The sequence below is a fragment of the Melanotaenia boesemani genome, chromosome 13 (assembly GCF_017639745.1).
Source record: "Melanotaenia boesemani isolate fMelBoe1 chromosome 13, fMelBoe1.pri, whole genome shotgun sequence".
Classification (NCBI taxonomy): domain Eukaryota; kingdom Metazoa; phylum Chordata; class Actinopteri; order Atheriniformes; family Melanotaeniidae; genus Melanotaenia; species Melanotaenia boesemani.
Genome location: NC_055694.1, coordinates 12381838 through 12398034, shown reverse-complemented (window position 1 = coordinate 12398034; position 16197 = coordinate 12381838). Strand labels below are relative to the sequence as shown.

General features: G+C 41.7%; 1 protein-coding gene across 3 annotated transcripts; it reads left to right on the top strand.

Annotated features, from left to right (window-relative positions):
- Positions 1 to 152: 152 nt before the first annotated feature.
- Positions 153 to 14995, top strand: tasorb (transcription activation suppressor b). Of its 3 annotated transcripts, XM_042003972.1 has the most exons (24): positions 154 to 576; positions 1759 to 1904; positions 2088 to 2180; positions 2291 to 2363; positions 2651 to 2742; positions 2840 to 2974; positions 3061 to 3185; positions 3301 to 3332; positions 3537 to 3642; positions 3878 to 3981; positions 4185 to 4294; positions 4711 to 4783; positions 4906 to 4980; positions 6071 to 6904; positions 7396 to 7706; positions 7830 to 7932; positions 8041 to 8586; positions 8692 to 8897; positions 9648 to 9770; positions 11185 to 11344; positions 12413 to 12521; positions 12620 to 12798; positions 12989 to 13123; positions 13247 to 14995. In XM_042003972.1, exons 1-24 carry the CDS (start codon positions 273 to 275, stop codon positions 14476 to 14478), a joined length of 5406 nt encoding a protein of 1801 aa, XP_041859906.1. In that variant the 5' UTR covers positions 154 to 272; the 3' UTR covers positions 14479 to 14995. The 3 variants fall into 3 exon arrangements, with proteins under 3 accessions (XP_041859904.1, XP_041859906.1, XP_041859905.1); XM_042003970.1 differs by having other exon boundaries at positions 153 to 576; positions 8041 to 8897; XM_042003971.1 differs by having other exon boundaries at positions 8041 to 8897; positions 13250 to 14995.
- Positions 14996 to 16197: the final 1202 nt, after the last annotated feature.

Sequence of the window (16197 nt, the reverse complement as noted above, 5' to 3'; positions counted from 1 at the left end):
GTTGTGAAATGATAAAATAACATTTTCGCTTTCAATGCTCACCTTAAACGTCCCAATGCCACATCCGTTTTTGCAGTACCTCTGTCAGTCGCTGGGTGGCGCGGATTTTCTCGTATGTAAACAGTGACGGCAGCGTTTTGCAGTGGAGGAGAAGAACGTGTACGTCATTTTCACAATGGCGGAGGCAGGGTGAGGAGGAGAGTGTGTGTGTGTAAAGCGACGTCGTAATCGTCAGAGCTACTTTGCCCTTTATACGCGCACGGTGCCCGAAAATGGCCCTGAATCCCAACGCGTTGGGAAAGACGGACTCAGAATGTACCGCGACGGGGTATCTGCACCCGGAGGGCGGCGAACCCCAGAAGAATCCAACCGCCACCTCGGCCATAGCCAACCAAAATGGCGATCAGCCTGGATGTGGAGACAGTGTAATGCCCGAACAAGAAGCCCCTGAACGGCGGAGGATCGTGCAGGCGGACGCCCGGAGCTGTAGCAGCTCTCCTTCGCCTGCCCAGAGAACGAGCGAAGAGTTGCCACGGAGAAATTTTCAAATCCCGAGGAAGACAAGAGAACGGAAAGGTGGTGCCATATCGCTGCTATTTTGAACAGAGCCTGTCCTGTCTTTCATAATTCTGCTGCATGTTACTAGCCTGCTAGCTAGCTTGTTGGTTCCGCTGGTTTAAGTATTCCATCAGTAATATTCACAGACATCCCATGTTGTAATAAAATTACAACCAGGCAGTGCAAACACACTGATTGTCTTGGTTTACGTAGCCTTGTTTGCAGACATAACGCTAGCTTATGGTGGGTAGGCTCAAGTTACCAGTTTGCCAGTGACCAGCAGCGTTGCTGTAGGCGCATGAAAGCGGCACTTTTGAGGACTGTCCATCAGAAAGCATACATTGTTTGAGTTCTACACGTTTTCATTGGATTATTGTCAGAGTGAAAACTCTAGCAGGGGTTAAAAGTACCTTTCTGCCATCACCTGACAACATGTGGGAGTTTGTTTGACCTCAGTGAAGGGCATGGTTTATAATCCACTCCACCCGTCCATCCAACTGTATACGGGCAGCCCACCCCTTCCCCAACTTTATTTCACTGATGTTTCAGAGCATCCCATAGACTGAAACACTTCACCTCAGCACATCCCAGAGATAACCCCATCCAGTTCCCCACACTGCCCTTGTTTATTTAAAATGTGGTCCACTTACTTAAAGTTTTGGCTCGAAAATGTTTGCTGCAAACGTCATTTACATGTGGGAGTTGAGATCAAGTAGCTTGACTTTTCAACGTAGTCTCCCACAAGTAGACATTTGTAATATTTGCTCCTATAAAATTCCTCACATTGTCAGCTGTGAGGCAGACTTGACTGTATTCTGGCCTGTCTTTATCTTTTTGCCTCACAAATGAGATTCTTACTGCCTCTTACCCCTCAGCTGTAAGCTGTTGATGCTTCATTCAGGTTGCCTGAAATCAGCTAGTGGTGGTTTTACTTTGCATTTGTTTGGATTAGCATAATATGTAAATGAAATCAGGTAAAAGGCTTGACCTGGCTGGCAGGTTGTTGATGCTAGTGATGTGCAGTTGCCATTATTTATGAACTGTATTCTTTTATTTCTCAACACCTAGTGAAGTAAAAAAAAGAAGACTGCAAATGTGTTGAATAAGTTTGCTCTGCTTCCTTTGCTGTCATCTTCCTGAGCTGGTTGCTATTACTGTCCAAAATGCATATTAACAAACTGATTGACTTTGTGTGTGCAGGCTTGTATCAGTTCCTGCCACCTGACAGTCGGGAGTTTGAAGACCTTGTGAAGATTATCTCCTCATTTTACCTTGACTCATCATCACGAGGAACTTTCTCCTACTGCAAAGCCCGGCTAATTCACAATGAGCTACTGGAGAAGGAGGTTGGTCGTTGTTCTTGTGTATGAAGTTGTGCAAAATCTCCACAGCTGTAATTTTGAATTGACACGGATGATTTTTTTTTTTAAAAATGTGTCCCATCTGTTATCTTCCAAGCTGCACATTCTGACATGCTTTAGGTTCAGACTGTTGTAGCTCATTTGCTGTCTGTTGCTTTGTCATGGCAGTTCATTGAGAAGCGAAGAGAAATGAAGCAGGAGGGGCGGTCTGAACAAGAACTCGCGGAGTCATACTGCTTCCTTTTTCCAGACAAATCCAAGGTTAGCCAAGCCTCGCTTGCATATAAAAACATCATAAAAATGTAAAAATACATGATTGGTTTTTATGTTATGCTGAGCTTTGATTTATGTTCTTCCTTTACAATGTCCAGCTCCAGTGGATCTGTGAGAAGGGTCTGTCAGTTGGACACTGTAGGATTACTACATTAGGAAATCCATCTATGGGTAAGCGGTTCCCTTCTATTCTGATCATATAGTTTGTTACCATTAATTTTAAACTACGACACATTTAGCATTTTTATCAGATAAACATCACATCTGAACAAAAGAAAACAATCAGCTGTGCAGAAATTAGTTGTATGCTTGTCAAAACTGAACATCCACTGAAAGAAGGAGGACTAAACTTAGTCTTGGTCTTTCGGATCAGTATCAATCATTAATAAGTAATTGACATAACGTTTGTTTAGATTTTGGTTGAGTTTTCCTTATATTTGATTCTTTTGTCATTTCAGGTGTTTATCTATCCAAATATTCAGATTTATTACAAATCAATCCCTTTGAAGTTGGCTCATTTGGAGACATGATTATATTTAAAGTTATGAGGGTAAGGCTGACTTTGTCTCTTCCCCAACCTCATTACATTTATGCCTTTTTGACTCTTGTTAGACTTTAAGGGAAAAATTATATGTTTTGTTTTCCAGGGCCGAATAAAGCCCATTCACGAGAACATGCCTAAAAATGCAATTGAACCTTCACCCAAATTTGACTGTCACATGTCCAAAAGTGCCAATAGGGTCACATCATTGCTGTCATACAGAGCTTTTGAGCTCACACAGGTAAACACCGACTTCACCTTTTTGTTATTTTTCTTGATATTTTATTGATTGGATGCCTTTCACTGAAGTATCTCTGTGTCTTGCAGCAATATTTTTTTGAGTTTGCATTTGATGAGATCAAGGCACGGCCCAGGCACGTGTGCCCCTATGCTGTGGTTTCCTTTCAATACAAAGGCAAGGAAGCTGCAACAACTCCTATGGCTGCACACAGGTATATTATCCTGCAGGAAATGGTGCCACTCATAAAGCATCTCTAGGACGTTTGCCAGGTATATGTAGGATTTTTACTGTGCTGTTGATTTCTAAACTTTTTCTCTTTTGAACAGGCTTAACACAATTTCCCCTGAAGGAAGTAGAGGTAAACCTTTTACCTTACATTTTTCATACAAATGAAATTAAACAAGCTTCCATGTTAGCCAGTATTACACAGTTGTGTTTGAAGCAATCTATAAATCTAAATTCAGTCCTGGAAGTTAGTATAAGAGTGCCAGAATCTTATAAAATTAATTTTATGCAGAAGGAATTGTGACTTGGGTCTTTTGACCTTTTTGTGCTGTTTCAGGGAAAAGCTGCTACACTGTGTGGAGTGGTCCACTAGTGAACAAGGACCAAGAGTTATTCCCAATATCTTTAAGATCCTTCTCGCGTCCCTACCTTCCTTTCAGACTGTGAGTAAACCATTATTTTCCCACATTTCTATGCATTTCTGCACAAACTTTACAGTGTTACTAGCATTTTCTCTAATCATCAAAGACACTTTTAGCCACAAAGAGTTTTATATACTGACCTTTAACACTGCACAGATCTTGTAGGTAAGGAGATGGAGATAGAATTTACTTGTGTAATATAGAGTTACTGTGAGGAATGTGTTATGAATTGCTGTCTGATAAATGTCCTCTTCAGTCCTGAGAAGTTGGAGATGAATCAGGGCATGCAGCTGGAGCAGGTGAAGAGAAAAATTCCCTCTGTGCTCTTCTCCTGGGACACATACAGTATATCACGAGAAGGTCAGCTTGGGTCACTTTTTTGTGTCTCTTTTAATGAAATAACAGAAATAAACTCTGAGCATGTAGGCAGCCATGCATTCCTTTAAAGTTATTTCAGAAGTGTCACGATGTACATCTGTCTTGAAATGTTTTATATAGCCTACAGAATATAAATGACTACACAGATGAGTTATGTATTTCAACCTTGTTATTTTTGCATGCAGTCATGAAGTGTGGGATGTCCTGCAGCCTGTTTGAAGTGGTGGATGGAAAAGGCAAAGCAACTAGTGGTAGCCTGGCAGCTCTGATCAGCAAACTCGAGAGGGACCGGATGGTGAGTAACATACTTGTTATGGACCAGATTCTCATCCAAGAAGTTCCTAGAACTATTTCAGCAAAATAAAATTAATTACCTCAGGATTTCCAGTATTTACAAAACATAAATTCCTTTCTTTCTGGGTAAAAGTAGGAAAGCTTGTGAAAAGGAAATAATTTAATTTGGTGTAATGAAACTAGATTTTGTTCCATTAACAGTTTCTCTCTCTCTACACGTAGTGAAAGTGTAGTGAAAACTTTCCTTACTCTTTTGTTAATATTTTGTATTTTCAGTAATTGAACAAAATCTAATAAGCTTAGCACCATGTACAATGTGCATTTGTACGTTGGATAAATAAAAGCATGTGTTGTTTTGGTGAGCGTTCATATGTGGTCGTGGTGTTTCTGAGTGCAGTGTCTACTTTTCTTGTGCAGGTGCTGGTGAAGTCCTTGTTTGACAGGGGCTTTCTCTTCCTGTTGTCCTCTGCTCAGATGGTTGAATCAAAAGGTGCCAGAAAGCTTTTTCTCTGACTTCCCTCTCATAATTTGCTGCTGTGTCAGTTTGAACCACCTACTTGTCTTGCCTCAGGTGAGGGTTCATTTTTAAAAAGGCTGCTGTTTGTTTTCTAGAGCGGCGGGGGCGGATTGAGAAGAAGCTCCAAGCATTATTCATCTTTCAGGAGTCAAGGATGGTTGTCAAGTATTGTAAGTAATATTCACAGTTTCTACCTTCTCTTTCTGACTGACCCAGAGTTATTCATTTTTAAATGAAGCCGTCTTCTTTGTTTCATTTGTCACTCTAGTTTTGGTTTTTGTTAAGGTATTTTAATAAAAGATGCAAACCACTTTAAATGGGCAGTGTTTGACACTAGTGGTGTTCCGATCGATCGGACACCGATCATTATCGGCCGATATCCGTAAAAAAGTATGTGATCGGTGTTCGCCGATCAATGCCTTTTGTTGCCGATCACAAAATCTGACCACCTATATTTCATACTCTGCAACCTGCAGAAGCGCTGCGGGCAGTGTCATAGCTCCCGCTTTCCTCCACAATTTGCATGCGCGCGGTTGCAAATCCAAAGCAAACATGTCTGCCGTGTGGAAGTTTTACACTGTGTGTGAGAGTGATGTAAAGTTTGCATCCTGCAACACGTGCAACGCAAAAGTACCTCGCGGGGGAAGTACGTCAAAATCCTTCAATAAAACGAATCTAATACGGCATTTAAAGAACAAACACTTGACGGAGTACGCTGAATTTTCGAGGCTCACTGCACAGAATGAAAGGAAGACGCTGGTGCAGCCAGAGCGCAGCTAACGCAGCCAACAGTTACCAACACTCGTCCGTATGAGCGTGACAGTCAAGCAAATAACCACAAAAATAATTCAGTTAATCGGCCTTGACGACCAACCGTTCTCAGTGGTGGAGGACGCCTCTTTTACTTGGCTTTTTTTTTTAGCAATATTAAGATTTTGTTTTACTTTCTTATTTAGCCTTATGAGAGCCTTATGTGTTTTCAGTCTGTTAAAATATAGTACTACTGATTACTGAAAGATAGCGCATTGTACTATGTACATGTTATTGTCTAAATTAGGGGGATTTTATGGTTCCTTTTCCACATCAAATAGTCGGCAGTGCTTTTAAGAAAATTACAGCCAATCCATGTGATTATCGGTGATCGGCAGTGATCGGTGATCGGCAGTGATCGGCACTCATGGGTGATCGGTATCGGAATCGGCAACAAAAAACCTGATCGGAGCATCCCTATTTGACACTGATCAATGTCCTCCCTTGTAGTATCAAGACTGTTGGAACCAGAGCCGTTGACAGTGGAACCTCAGCCAGCTATGCTGTCCTCCGTGGAGACTTTTATCCCTGCACTGCACTATAGCCTGTTCAAGTTGCGTCCAAACCCAGGCAAGGATCTAAGCTCTGGGGTGGAGCGCCTGGCCACTGATTACTTAACTCGCATGGATTCAGGCACGGTGCGGCCTTTTATCCTGCCTGATTACAAATATAACATGGACGAAAGGACAACTCCCCTCCCAGTGCCCAGACCTAAATTTAACATGGATGCTGTGCTTAGATCTTACACTCACAACCCTGCTAACTACATTCTACCTGTGGGCAAGGCAAAAGATATCATTGAACGGATACGGAACCCTGTACCTGTACCTGCAACGACTCCTGCTCCAGGCCCAGTGGAATACAGTCCTGTTTCTGAATGGGGTGGCTCAGACAGGGGCTCAGACAGAGCAGAGAGACCACCAGAGAGGCTGTCTCAAGAGAGGCCAGCCCAAGAGAAACCACCCCCTGACAGCAGCAAAAGAAGGCCTGGTGTGGCCCACTCAAATGGTGCCCAACTGCAGCCCAAGTCCCAGGTTGAGCCCCAGCCTCCACCCCAAAAGGTGCGGCTGTCCCAGAACGAGTATGATAAAGACAAAATGAAGCAGCTGCTTAAGCTGATCCAGCTACATAAAAAAGCTCTCGTGAAGGATCCAGAGAAGGACCGGGGAGAGGATGGAGCCTGGGACCCCAATAGTTTAAAAAGGAAATTTGAAGGAGATGAAAGAGGAGGCATGAACAAACATCAGTGTACAGATCATTTGAGCAACGGGGAGCCCAGTAAAGGTGAGAGGCATGGCGGCTGCTTGTACAGGTTGATTGAATTAGTTTCATTTCTGTTTGTCAAGTATTTTCTTCCCACTGCCTTAGGAGTCAATTCCTCTGAAGGGATGAGTATTTTATTTTCTTCTGAACACGGTGTGATTAACTCAGTAATTAAATAACTCACATGCAATTTTAAACAGTTTTGTTTCAAGGTGCTTGCATTATTAATGCTAACACAGGCTGCCATTCATATTCTGTGCAAAAGCAAAAGAGACTACCTGAATTGTAGAATAAAATGACTGAATCCTGAAAAGAGTGATAATGTTGAAATGACACATTCTCAATAAAATATACCTTTTTTTATGTGCAATAAATGAAAATTTAACTTAAGTTGTTTAAATATTCATCAGCCTATCTGATGCTGATCTTTTGTAGCTTATACTAATGGGAAATGACTCTATATCCATAAACCAAATTGATTAAGTAACTCCAATTTTTGTGTGACCTCTTAGTGGTCCAGGCTGACGACATTGGTGATGAGATTGGACAGAACGACAGTCTGACAGCAGTGATGGAAAGCATGGGCATCTATGACACTGACCTGCGGGCCCGCAGTAACACAAATGCCTCAGCAGTCAACGAGACCCAGCGCCTTCTTAAAATCCTCCTGGCCACGCTCAACAAAGCTGTGGCTCAGGGTTCCATGTCTGTGCAGACAAACCACGGTGAACCCTCATCAGGCTCTGGAATGGTGGAGTCTGTTTTACCTGATGCACTTTTTTGGAAACAAAATGAACCAGCATTGCAAACAAACTACACGGAGGTGAGATGTGAACAGCTGATTATTTAGTTATTTCTGAATGTTTTGCTTTGCATTAAGTTTGATTACCTCTGCAAAAAGAAGAAGGAAAAAAAAAAAAGAAACCTACTTGTGTTTCCTTTTCAGGAGGACATGGACTGTAGCCCTGGTAGCCCGGTCAGCATGGGTTCTCCACTTGAGCAAATGCATCCAACAGACATCCCAACAGGGGATATCCTCACCAATGAAGGTACCTCAAAGCATTTGGTTCACACACACTGGCTTCTCTCTTGTAGGCATATTTGGATGAGGTTAACAAGGCATCACTGTGACAGATTTCCTGTCTGCTTTCCTCCAGACAAAGCACAGCCTTTTCCTGAGCCAAAGCCCGAGCCGAAGCCTGAGCAAGAGGCCGTGCAAACAGCAGAAAGCGACCCAGAGCCGAAGACACCTGCAGTTTCTGAAGTAAAAAAGGCATCTGCACCTATTTTAACGACTGTAGAGGAGGTTCCCTTCAGGCCTTCCATCAGCCTGGACACCATCCTAAACCAGGAAATTCACAGCCTCACCTCTGAAATAAAAAAACTCATGCAAACTCGGCACATTTGCTATACCTCACAGCTACCCCCGCGGTTGCCCCCACGCAACTGCTGGCAGCCCAACAGCTCCTTCTCAGACTTTGTTGTACTCTACGTCTCCCCTGTCCCTGTTCAGGGACATGTCGATGCACTGTGCGAGAAGATGGACAAGTTGATCCCAGCCCCACCTGCTCCCTCCGAGGTTCCCTCACCACCTCCCCCAGTGACAACATCTAATCTTACAACCCCACCCCCTGTGCCCGTCCAGATGTCCAAAACTAAAACAGAGTCCTCGTTCTCAAAGGGCACCGCCATGTGTCAGAGTGGTAAAACAGGCAGCAACAAAGAGACATCATCAGCTAAAGCTAAAACAGAAGCTTCATCAGCAGAGTTAACAGGAGACATTTATTCTCCCTCTCATGTCACACCAGACTCTCCAGAGCTCAACTCCCAAAACCCTGGCTGCGCTCCTGGCAGTGGGTCCAACCTGCTGGCTGGCAGCCTCATTGGGCAGTTGAAACCCGAGGTTTTCAGCAGCTTGGTGGAGATTTTTAAGGACGTCACCAAGAATACGGTCAAATTCTACATCTACTCTGGGGACGAGGGGGAGGAGAGCACAGTCTGCAAGGAGATCAAGGTAAAATATGATGACTGTAGAGAGAAATTTTGATTGGCTAATGTATTCTATACAAGTTTTTTCTCTATATTAGCTACAGTTTATCCATGTTTTTAGTTAAAACCAAAGTGATGTCTTCAAATTGCTTGTTTTACCCTGTTAAGTCAAATATAAAACCCAAAGATGTAAAATAAAATATTCTTCCATCTAAAAAAATATAATAATAGTAAAATAGACGATACATTCTCACCAGATTAATTTCTGATTTTTAGTAGTTTTATCTTAGAAAAGTAACTCTGGGGATCGTTTTGAAAAGTTAAAGTTGCATAGGCGGTTTATTTAGATAATTGTCTGTTTTTTCTGTCAGGATTTGTTGTATTTTACAGGGTCAAGCAAGCAAACTGTAGGTGTCACCAAGTTAATGAAAAATTATTGATTTTATTTTTTATTTTATTTTCAATTAAATATGATAGTTTATCTGGGATATAATTGTCAGAGTAATTGAATGCAATCAGCTATTTCTGTGCTTTTTTTGATATTACTGCCTTCGCTATTTAATTTACATGCCTCATTTCCTTTTTTCATTTATTTTAATCAAAATTAAGAGAAAATCTAAATACATCAGTAGTGGGAATATACATGGGTTCCTCTCTTAAGTGCTCTGCTTTCTTTATGTATCTTTCAGTTATTTAGTATTTGAAAATGTAAAAGACAGGGAGGCATTCATACTGTTCATTCCTAACATTTAAATCTTTCCTGTCTACTTCCAAGGGGTACTTGAAAAGTCTTGGCAACAGTGAGTGCAGCCCACAGACATTTCTAGATAACAGTGGCAATCTGGATAAACTGCTCATCATCATTAGGAATGAAGACATCGCTGCTCATGTGCACAAGGTACAGTCACTTCCTGTCACCCTGTTTGTTTCTCAGCTGTATCCGTAGCTCATATACACATCAAAGAAATGGCAACTTTTACACGTTTTATAGACTACAAGCACTTTCTTCTGGTTATTTGCATGTTGTCATATGTTATCGGCAGTGCACAAGTTTTAACTATTAAAAGGTGAATGAGCAAAGAAGAGAAGAACACTACTGAAAAAAAAAAATAAATAAATCAATATTTGCTTTGTTATTCCTTCATAACAGCGCCAGCACTTCAAGGTACACTTGTTGACAATTTATCAAGATCCTTGGCAGGGTTGTTGTACAAGCATCCTGAAGAACATTGTTTGGGTTTTAGGCTTTGAGTTGCCGCTTTGACTGAGTGTAACTGTAACTCAAATCAATGATGTTTAGATCGGAGTTCTCCGGGGGCCATGCCAGTGGTAATTGAAGTCTTATTTATCTTATTGCTTTAGATTGCTCTTTATTGCCTTTTTCAGTCATGATATACTAAACATTATTGACTTCTTCTGTATGTTAAAACAGTGCCATTCAGAAATTGGTTGCTTTTCTTTTTTGGTAATCTTCCTCATGGCTTAATTCAAACATGCTAGTGAAATCCATTTAACAGCCAAAGTATCCACTTAATATTTAAATTCAGAAGATATAAGATAGCCAAATTGACATAGGAATTCACAGTAGATGTGTAAAATAAAAAAATTATATGGACAAACACTTGTTCATTTGACTAAAATACTGGGTTAAAAAAACAACAACAAAAGAAGCTGGTTCTACAGCTTATTATCATAGGAGGTAAACTTTCTTACCATGAAGGAAGGAAGTTTTGGCTTTGTTATCACACAAGGTGGGACTCACCAGCTACTAATCCAAGACATGGATATTTCCCCATGATGCTTTCCCAACCTTTCCTTTTTTTTGTAACCCCTAACCATAACAAAGTATTGTTTATTGTGTAAAACAGCAATGAAACTTGAACTCCCATCCTGACTACTACTTGAAAACACTAGTAGTAAGGATGGGACTTGAACTTGGCTCTTCATAGTGGCAGTCGGGGGTGTAGCACCTCTGACAGCCAAATGTGGATTTATTTTTGCCTTTTAAATCCGGATCAGTGTTGGCATATGTTACTGTGACTGCTATAGTGAGATGATCTCCGGGGGCTTATTTAAACATGACAGTGACATGTTCAGTAACTGTCTGATTAAAAGCAATGAATGTCTTTTCTTAGTTTAGCATCAATCAGATGCTTTCCTGGGGGTTTGGATAAGAGTTTAAAGTGACTAAAAATTTTGCACAATACAGAATACTAAATAAATGAGACAATTACTTTATGAGCAACGTTTAATACAGAAATGATTGGAGGGGCTTAATTTGTTAAAACCTATTTCCCTTTGTCACACTTCAGATCCCAGCTCTGGTTTCTCTGAAGAAGTTACCCTCAGTAAGCTTTGCTGGAGTGGACACTCTGGACGACGTCAAGAACCACACATACAATGAGCTGTTTGTATCGGGAGGCTTCATAGTGTCTGATGAGTTCGTCCTCAACCCTGATCTCATCACACAGGGTGGGTTTTACTTTTCTTATGTATGTCAACCAGGTGACACTTCACACACTACTTGTTTGACATAATGACTTGTTTCACATAATTACATTAACTCCAGAGTAAAATTGTAGCATTGTCTGGCTACAAAAATTGTTTCAGTGATCATATTGTCAAGTCTAATTCTGACATAATGTGGAAAACATTATTAGTATGTGACTGAATGAGACTACACTCTAGTTTGCACCTGAAATACTGGTTGGTCAAACCCTTAAAAACAGCTCTTCTTTTCTACATTAATTTGGCATGTTGTAAAACCAGGAAATTGGCAAGTTGGATGCATGACATTTCAAAACACCAGTTCTGTTTGGCAGTATTTTCATGTAAGTAATACAAATGTGCTAGTATATAGGCATCATCAGATTAAAGTATAATACATCCTCACAATCTGGGCAACAGCCACCATCAATGGAGGTGCGTAAACGCAAATTTGAAAGGGTTAAAGGCTGCTTGTGCCAGTACTGCTAATAGTATCCACAGATGGCATTGGTGTGATCCTTTGGCAGGATCAGTTCATCTCTGCTCAATGTAACTGATTTCTTAGTGTTCTCTTCCCCTTCAGACTAGTCATGTAGTCATATTTTTCCTTTAATTGACCATGACATTAGTCGCAATAGACACAAAATTATGGGAATATTTTTTTTAAATGGTGTCAACATTTGCATTAAGTTATTTAATTTGAACTGAGAGTAAATGAGTATTAATCTCAGACTAATAGAACTGGTGAGGTGTGATGATCTGCAGGTGTGAAAGAGGTTGAATTCACTGAAGCTAGATGCAGCTTTTCTAAACTCATTTCTGCTGTAAGATTAAGGTTGACACACAAGAGCATGCATCTTTGTGTTAAAAGCAATGGCTACTTCAGTAAGGAGCAGCACCTTCGTTTGTTTTCTTGCCCTTTTTAAATCTTAAATTCTGCTTTGTTTTAGTAGAACTAAGGTTACATATGGACTTGCCCCCTGGAACTTTTGATGGATGCACATCTTGGTCCCTTTTTACCGCTGATGCATCTCTGTTTACTGCTTTCTTTAGATCGTTTGCAAGGGCTACTGAAATTCTTGGAGGAGCAAAGCACTCCTGAACACCCCTGGCAATGGAAGGTGCACTGCAAGTCCCAAAAGAAGCTTAAAGAGCTTGGGAGGTGAGAATTTGTAGATTTATCTAAATTATTATCACATGAAAGTCTTCTGAAAACATCTTAACACTGAGTGGGCTGTCATTCTGTGTTCAAACTTTAAGGTTAAATACAAATGCCATGGGACTGTTAAACCTTCTGACAGCCTATCAGAAGAAGCATCTTGTGGAGTTCCTCCCATATCACGATTGTGACACACAGTCACGTCAGGCTCCAGATCTGGAATGCCTGATTAAGCTCCAAGCTCAGCACACACAACAGCGGCACCTTATTTTCCTCACAGGTATCTTCTTTCACCTGTTAACATGACCTTTGTCTATTTCCAAGTCAACTTTGTCTCGTTAAGATTTTTTTTTCCTTTTGATCCCCCCCTTATTTTTTAGTTCAATAAGTCCAGTGATGACAGAATGATTACTGTTGTGTTTACAGCTGTCTTCACTCACTGACTTGTTTCTTCTTTTATCTTTTAACAGAGAGGCCATTTGAAATGTTTCTACAGTATTCCAGAAATGGAATAGTAATAGCAAGCATTGATGATGTTATGAGCGGTTTCCACAGTCTGATTGGATCCATTAATCAGAATGAGCTTCCAACACCACCATCGACTGGTGAGTAGCATCGACAGGACCATTAAACACCAAAAAAAAGTCTAGAGTTGAATTTTTTATATGTTGATAATATCTTTCTTTATGCTTTCATGTTTCATTCTCTGCCCTCTCTTGCTCTGCTAGTAGTGAATGATGAGTGTGTGGAAGAGGATATGTCATTAGACTCTGATGATGGTGAGCAACCAGCTGCATCGGATCGCTTACAACAGATCCAAGACAGTGAGAAGGAAAAGCCTCCACTTCCACCCCCGCCAGAGTTGGAGGAGTTCCGTCCTCCGCTCCCGGACCAGCAGGCCACTCCTGAGAGTACTCCATCATTGTCTGACTGCAGCGCTCTCAAAACAGCCATTTCGCAGTTCAAAGCTACCAACCAGATTGGCATAGGCTCTTCAGACATTGGCAGCTTGTCACCAGGAGGTTTTCCTGTAAATCCCCACCAGAGCTTCCTGTGTCCCTCTGCCTCATGGTCATCCTACACTGGCTCTTCTAGCTATGTGGCCTCACCAGCCTATCCCGCCTCACCCTGCAGCAGCACCCAGGAACAGGAGTACCGCCCCCCAACCACGACTTCTTCTGTAGTTCCAACTCTGCCTGTCATGGCCACAGCAGGACCTCTAGTCAACCTGGCTTCCCTCCCCCTGGAGGTCAAACCTCCCCCTCCACCTCACCTCATGATGCTGGGTCAGACATATGCATCGGATACTGGAACTGCTGGGACCTCTCCACTCCCCACTACCCCACACAGTGACACAGCCCAGCCAGGTTATTTGGTTGGTGCTCCTAAAAGTGCTAGTGTAACCCCCACACAGCAGGACAGGACACTCAGTGGACCTGGGGAAGGTGTATGGGGGGTCGCAGGAACCAGCACCTGTGAGACTGCCAGTAGCAAGGGTGTGATCACATCTACAACAGTAGACCCCAGTGGTCTCCCTAAAACGGGAGAAATGCTTTTAGGCAGCACTCCTGGTAGTCAGGGGAGCAGGACTCAGGTAAACTGCTCTGACAGCTTAGGAGCTGTGGTGGGCATTCCCGTAGGGGCCACTAGGGGGGGTTCTGTACTCAGACCTAAGCTGCCTCCACATCCAGTGGTTGGTGTGGGATATGGCAGTATAGGTGGCATCCCTGGACAGATGAACCATGGGCCTATGCGGGGTGCTCTGGGTCCTGGTTCTTCAGGGAGCTACCGAGGCAGGGGAGGCCCTCCAGTAGGACTTTGGCCTCGACCAGGACGAGGACATGAACTTGGGGATGGGACTGGAGGTGAGCCCTGTTCTTGGGGCTACCCAGCAGGCAGGGGCGGGCCACAGAATTACTACACGGACTATACATATTCTCACAATTATGCTCCTGAATAGACAATCAACATGGTCAAAGGAGCAATGCAAACAAAAGAAACCAGAGACTATTAGAGCTGTCTGAATGTATATATTTCCTTGTCACAAACACGTTGATTTAAATCAGTAAATAAAAATCCTGTTTTCTACATTAATAAAAATTGATACGGGCAGTGCCGAGTGTCCTACTGTCATGTAAAACGTCTGTACACTCTTTCCATGTGAGTTATTTGAGACCCTGTTCAAACCACTATATTTATATTTGCCAACAAATGTTAATGGCCTTCCAGCTTCTTGGAATTAATAATGTTATTTCTGTTTGTTGCGGTTTTGAAACGGTTTGTGAACAAGGGGAATGGCTGATATTTTTTTAAGGAAAAAAAACAAAAAAACTAATGAATGAAATTTCACTTTTGCTGTTGAGTTTCTTTTTTATTTTACATATTTGGATGTCCAAAATTCTATTAAATAAAACATTTCAAATCTTGTTTGTTTGATGGGTTTGACAGTGTCAAGCAAACCATTAAAAACATAAAATAACAGGTGTCCTATCATTTCACTTGAAGAAAAAAAAAAAATTTAGGAGTCTAACAATCCCATTGACTGTAGAGGGATAGCTTAGATCATTTATCTTAGAAATACTTATATGATTTAATCTGAGTTAAATCATATTTTTATTTAGATAAAATATATTGTGGGAAATGTGCTGATTACTCAACGCATTGGGCTCTGCAGTAGAAATCAGCTAAATCTTTGCAGTGTACACTGTTTTATATGTTTTGATTTAAGCTTGAGACTACATGCTGAGTTCTTCTAATTCTTCTATTCCACCACAATTGAAACAACCATTTAATAAAGCCTATGTTCTCCTTGTGATGGTATATTCTATTAATTCAAGCTAGTAGAGTTGTGCATGGAAATAAACACTAGAGGGTGCAATCTCCCTTTATTGTGGTGAACAGGTTAATGCCGTATCCACAAATTATTTACAAATCATTGCAGTTGTGCCGTTGCTACTCTTCCAGTATTTTTTCTTTTTGTTGTCTGCATCCTATTCTCCCTGTCCGCATGATTGAGAAAACCTAAAATACCCACTAAAAATGCAGTCAGCCTGAATAAAGTGGAGTGTGTGTATTATCCAAAAGATACTCAATGATGGAGGAGGAAACACTATCTATCTATCTATCTATCTATCTATCTATCTATCTATCTATCTATCTATCTATCTATCTATCTATCTATCTATCTATCTTCTGTCCATCCCTTATGCTTACAGAGTGTATGGTGAGACAGTCCTCCAAGCAGCTGCCTGAGGGTCAATGACAACCTTCACCCCCATCCTGGAACCCATCTGCTCCCAGCGATCCTCTGCCTCTCCTCCTCACGGCTGTGGTGTAAGGTAACATGTGCAGCACGTTAGATGACTCATGACTTGAGATTAAATATGGTTAAGCCCACAGGGGGATTAGTGTGTGTTTTTTAAATGTCCGTCTGTCTGTCCATCCATCCATCCATCCATCCATCCAGCCATCCATCCATCGGGTATGGTCTGGAGCCTATTCCATTGGCTGCTAGGCAAAAGGCAGGTTGCCAGTCGGTCACAGAGGGCAAACCCCAACTTGATCAAAGGTCAGTGTTTCAGTGCAGATCCACCAGTCTTAGTTACTCCTTGTTGCACCATGGTTTCACAAAACATCACTTGGATGCAACGTAATTGTGAACACTACCCTTTGCATCATC

Excerpts from the sequence above, each read along its gene's own strand:
- tasorb (XM_042003970.1), top strand. The coding sequence starts at position 273 with ATGGCCCTGAATCCCAACGCGTTGGGAAAGACGGACTCAGAATGTACC. Across the intron at positions 7,707-7,829 it reads TGCAAACAAACTACACGGAG|GAGGACATGGACTGTAGCCC; the intron begins GTGAGATGTGAA and ends TTTCCTTTTCAG. Across the intron at positions 9,771-11,184 it reads TCGCTGCTCATGTGCACAAG|ATCCCAGCTCTGGTTTCTCT; the intron begins GTACAGTCACTT and ends GTCACACTTCAG.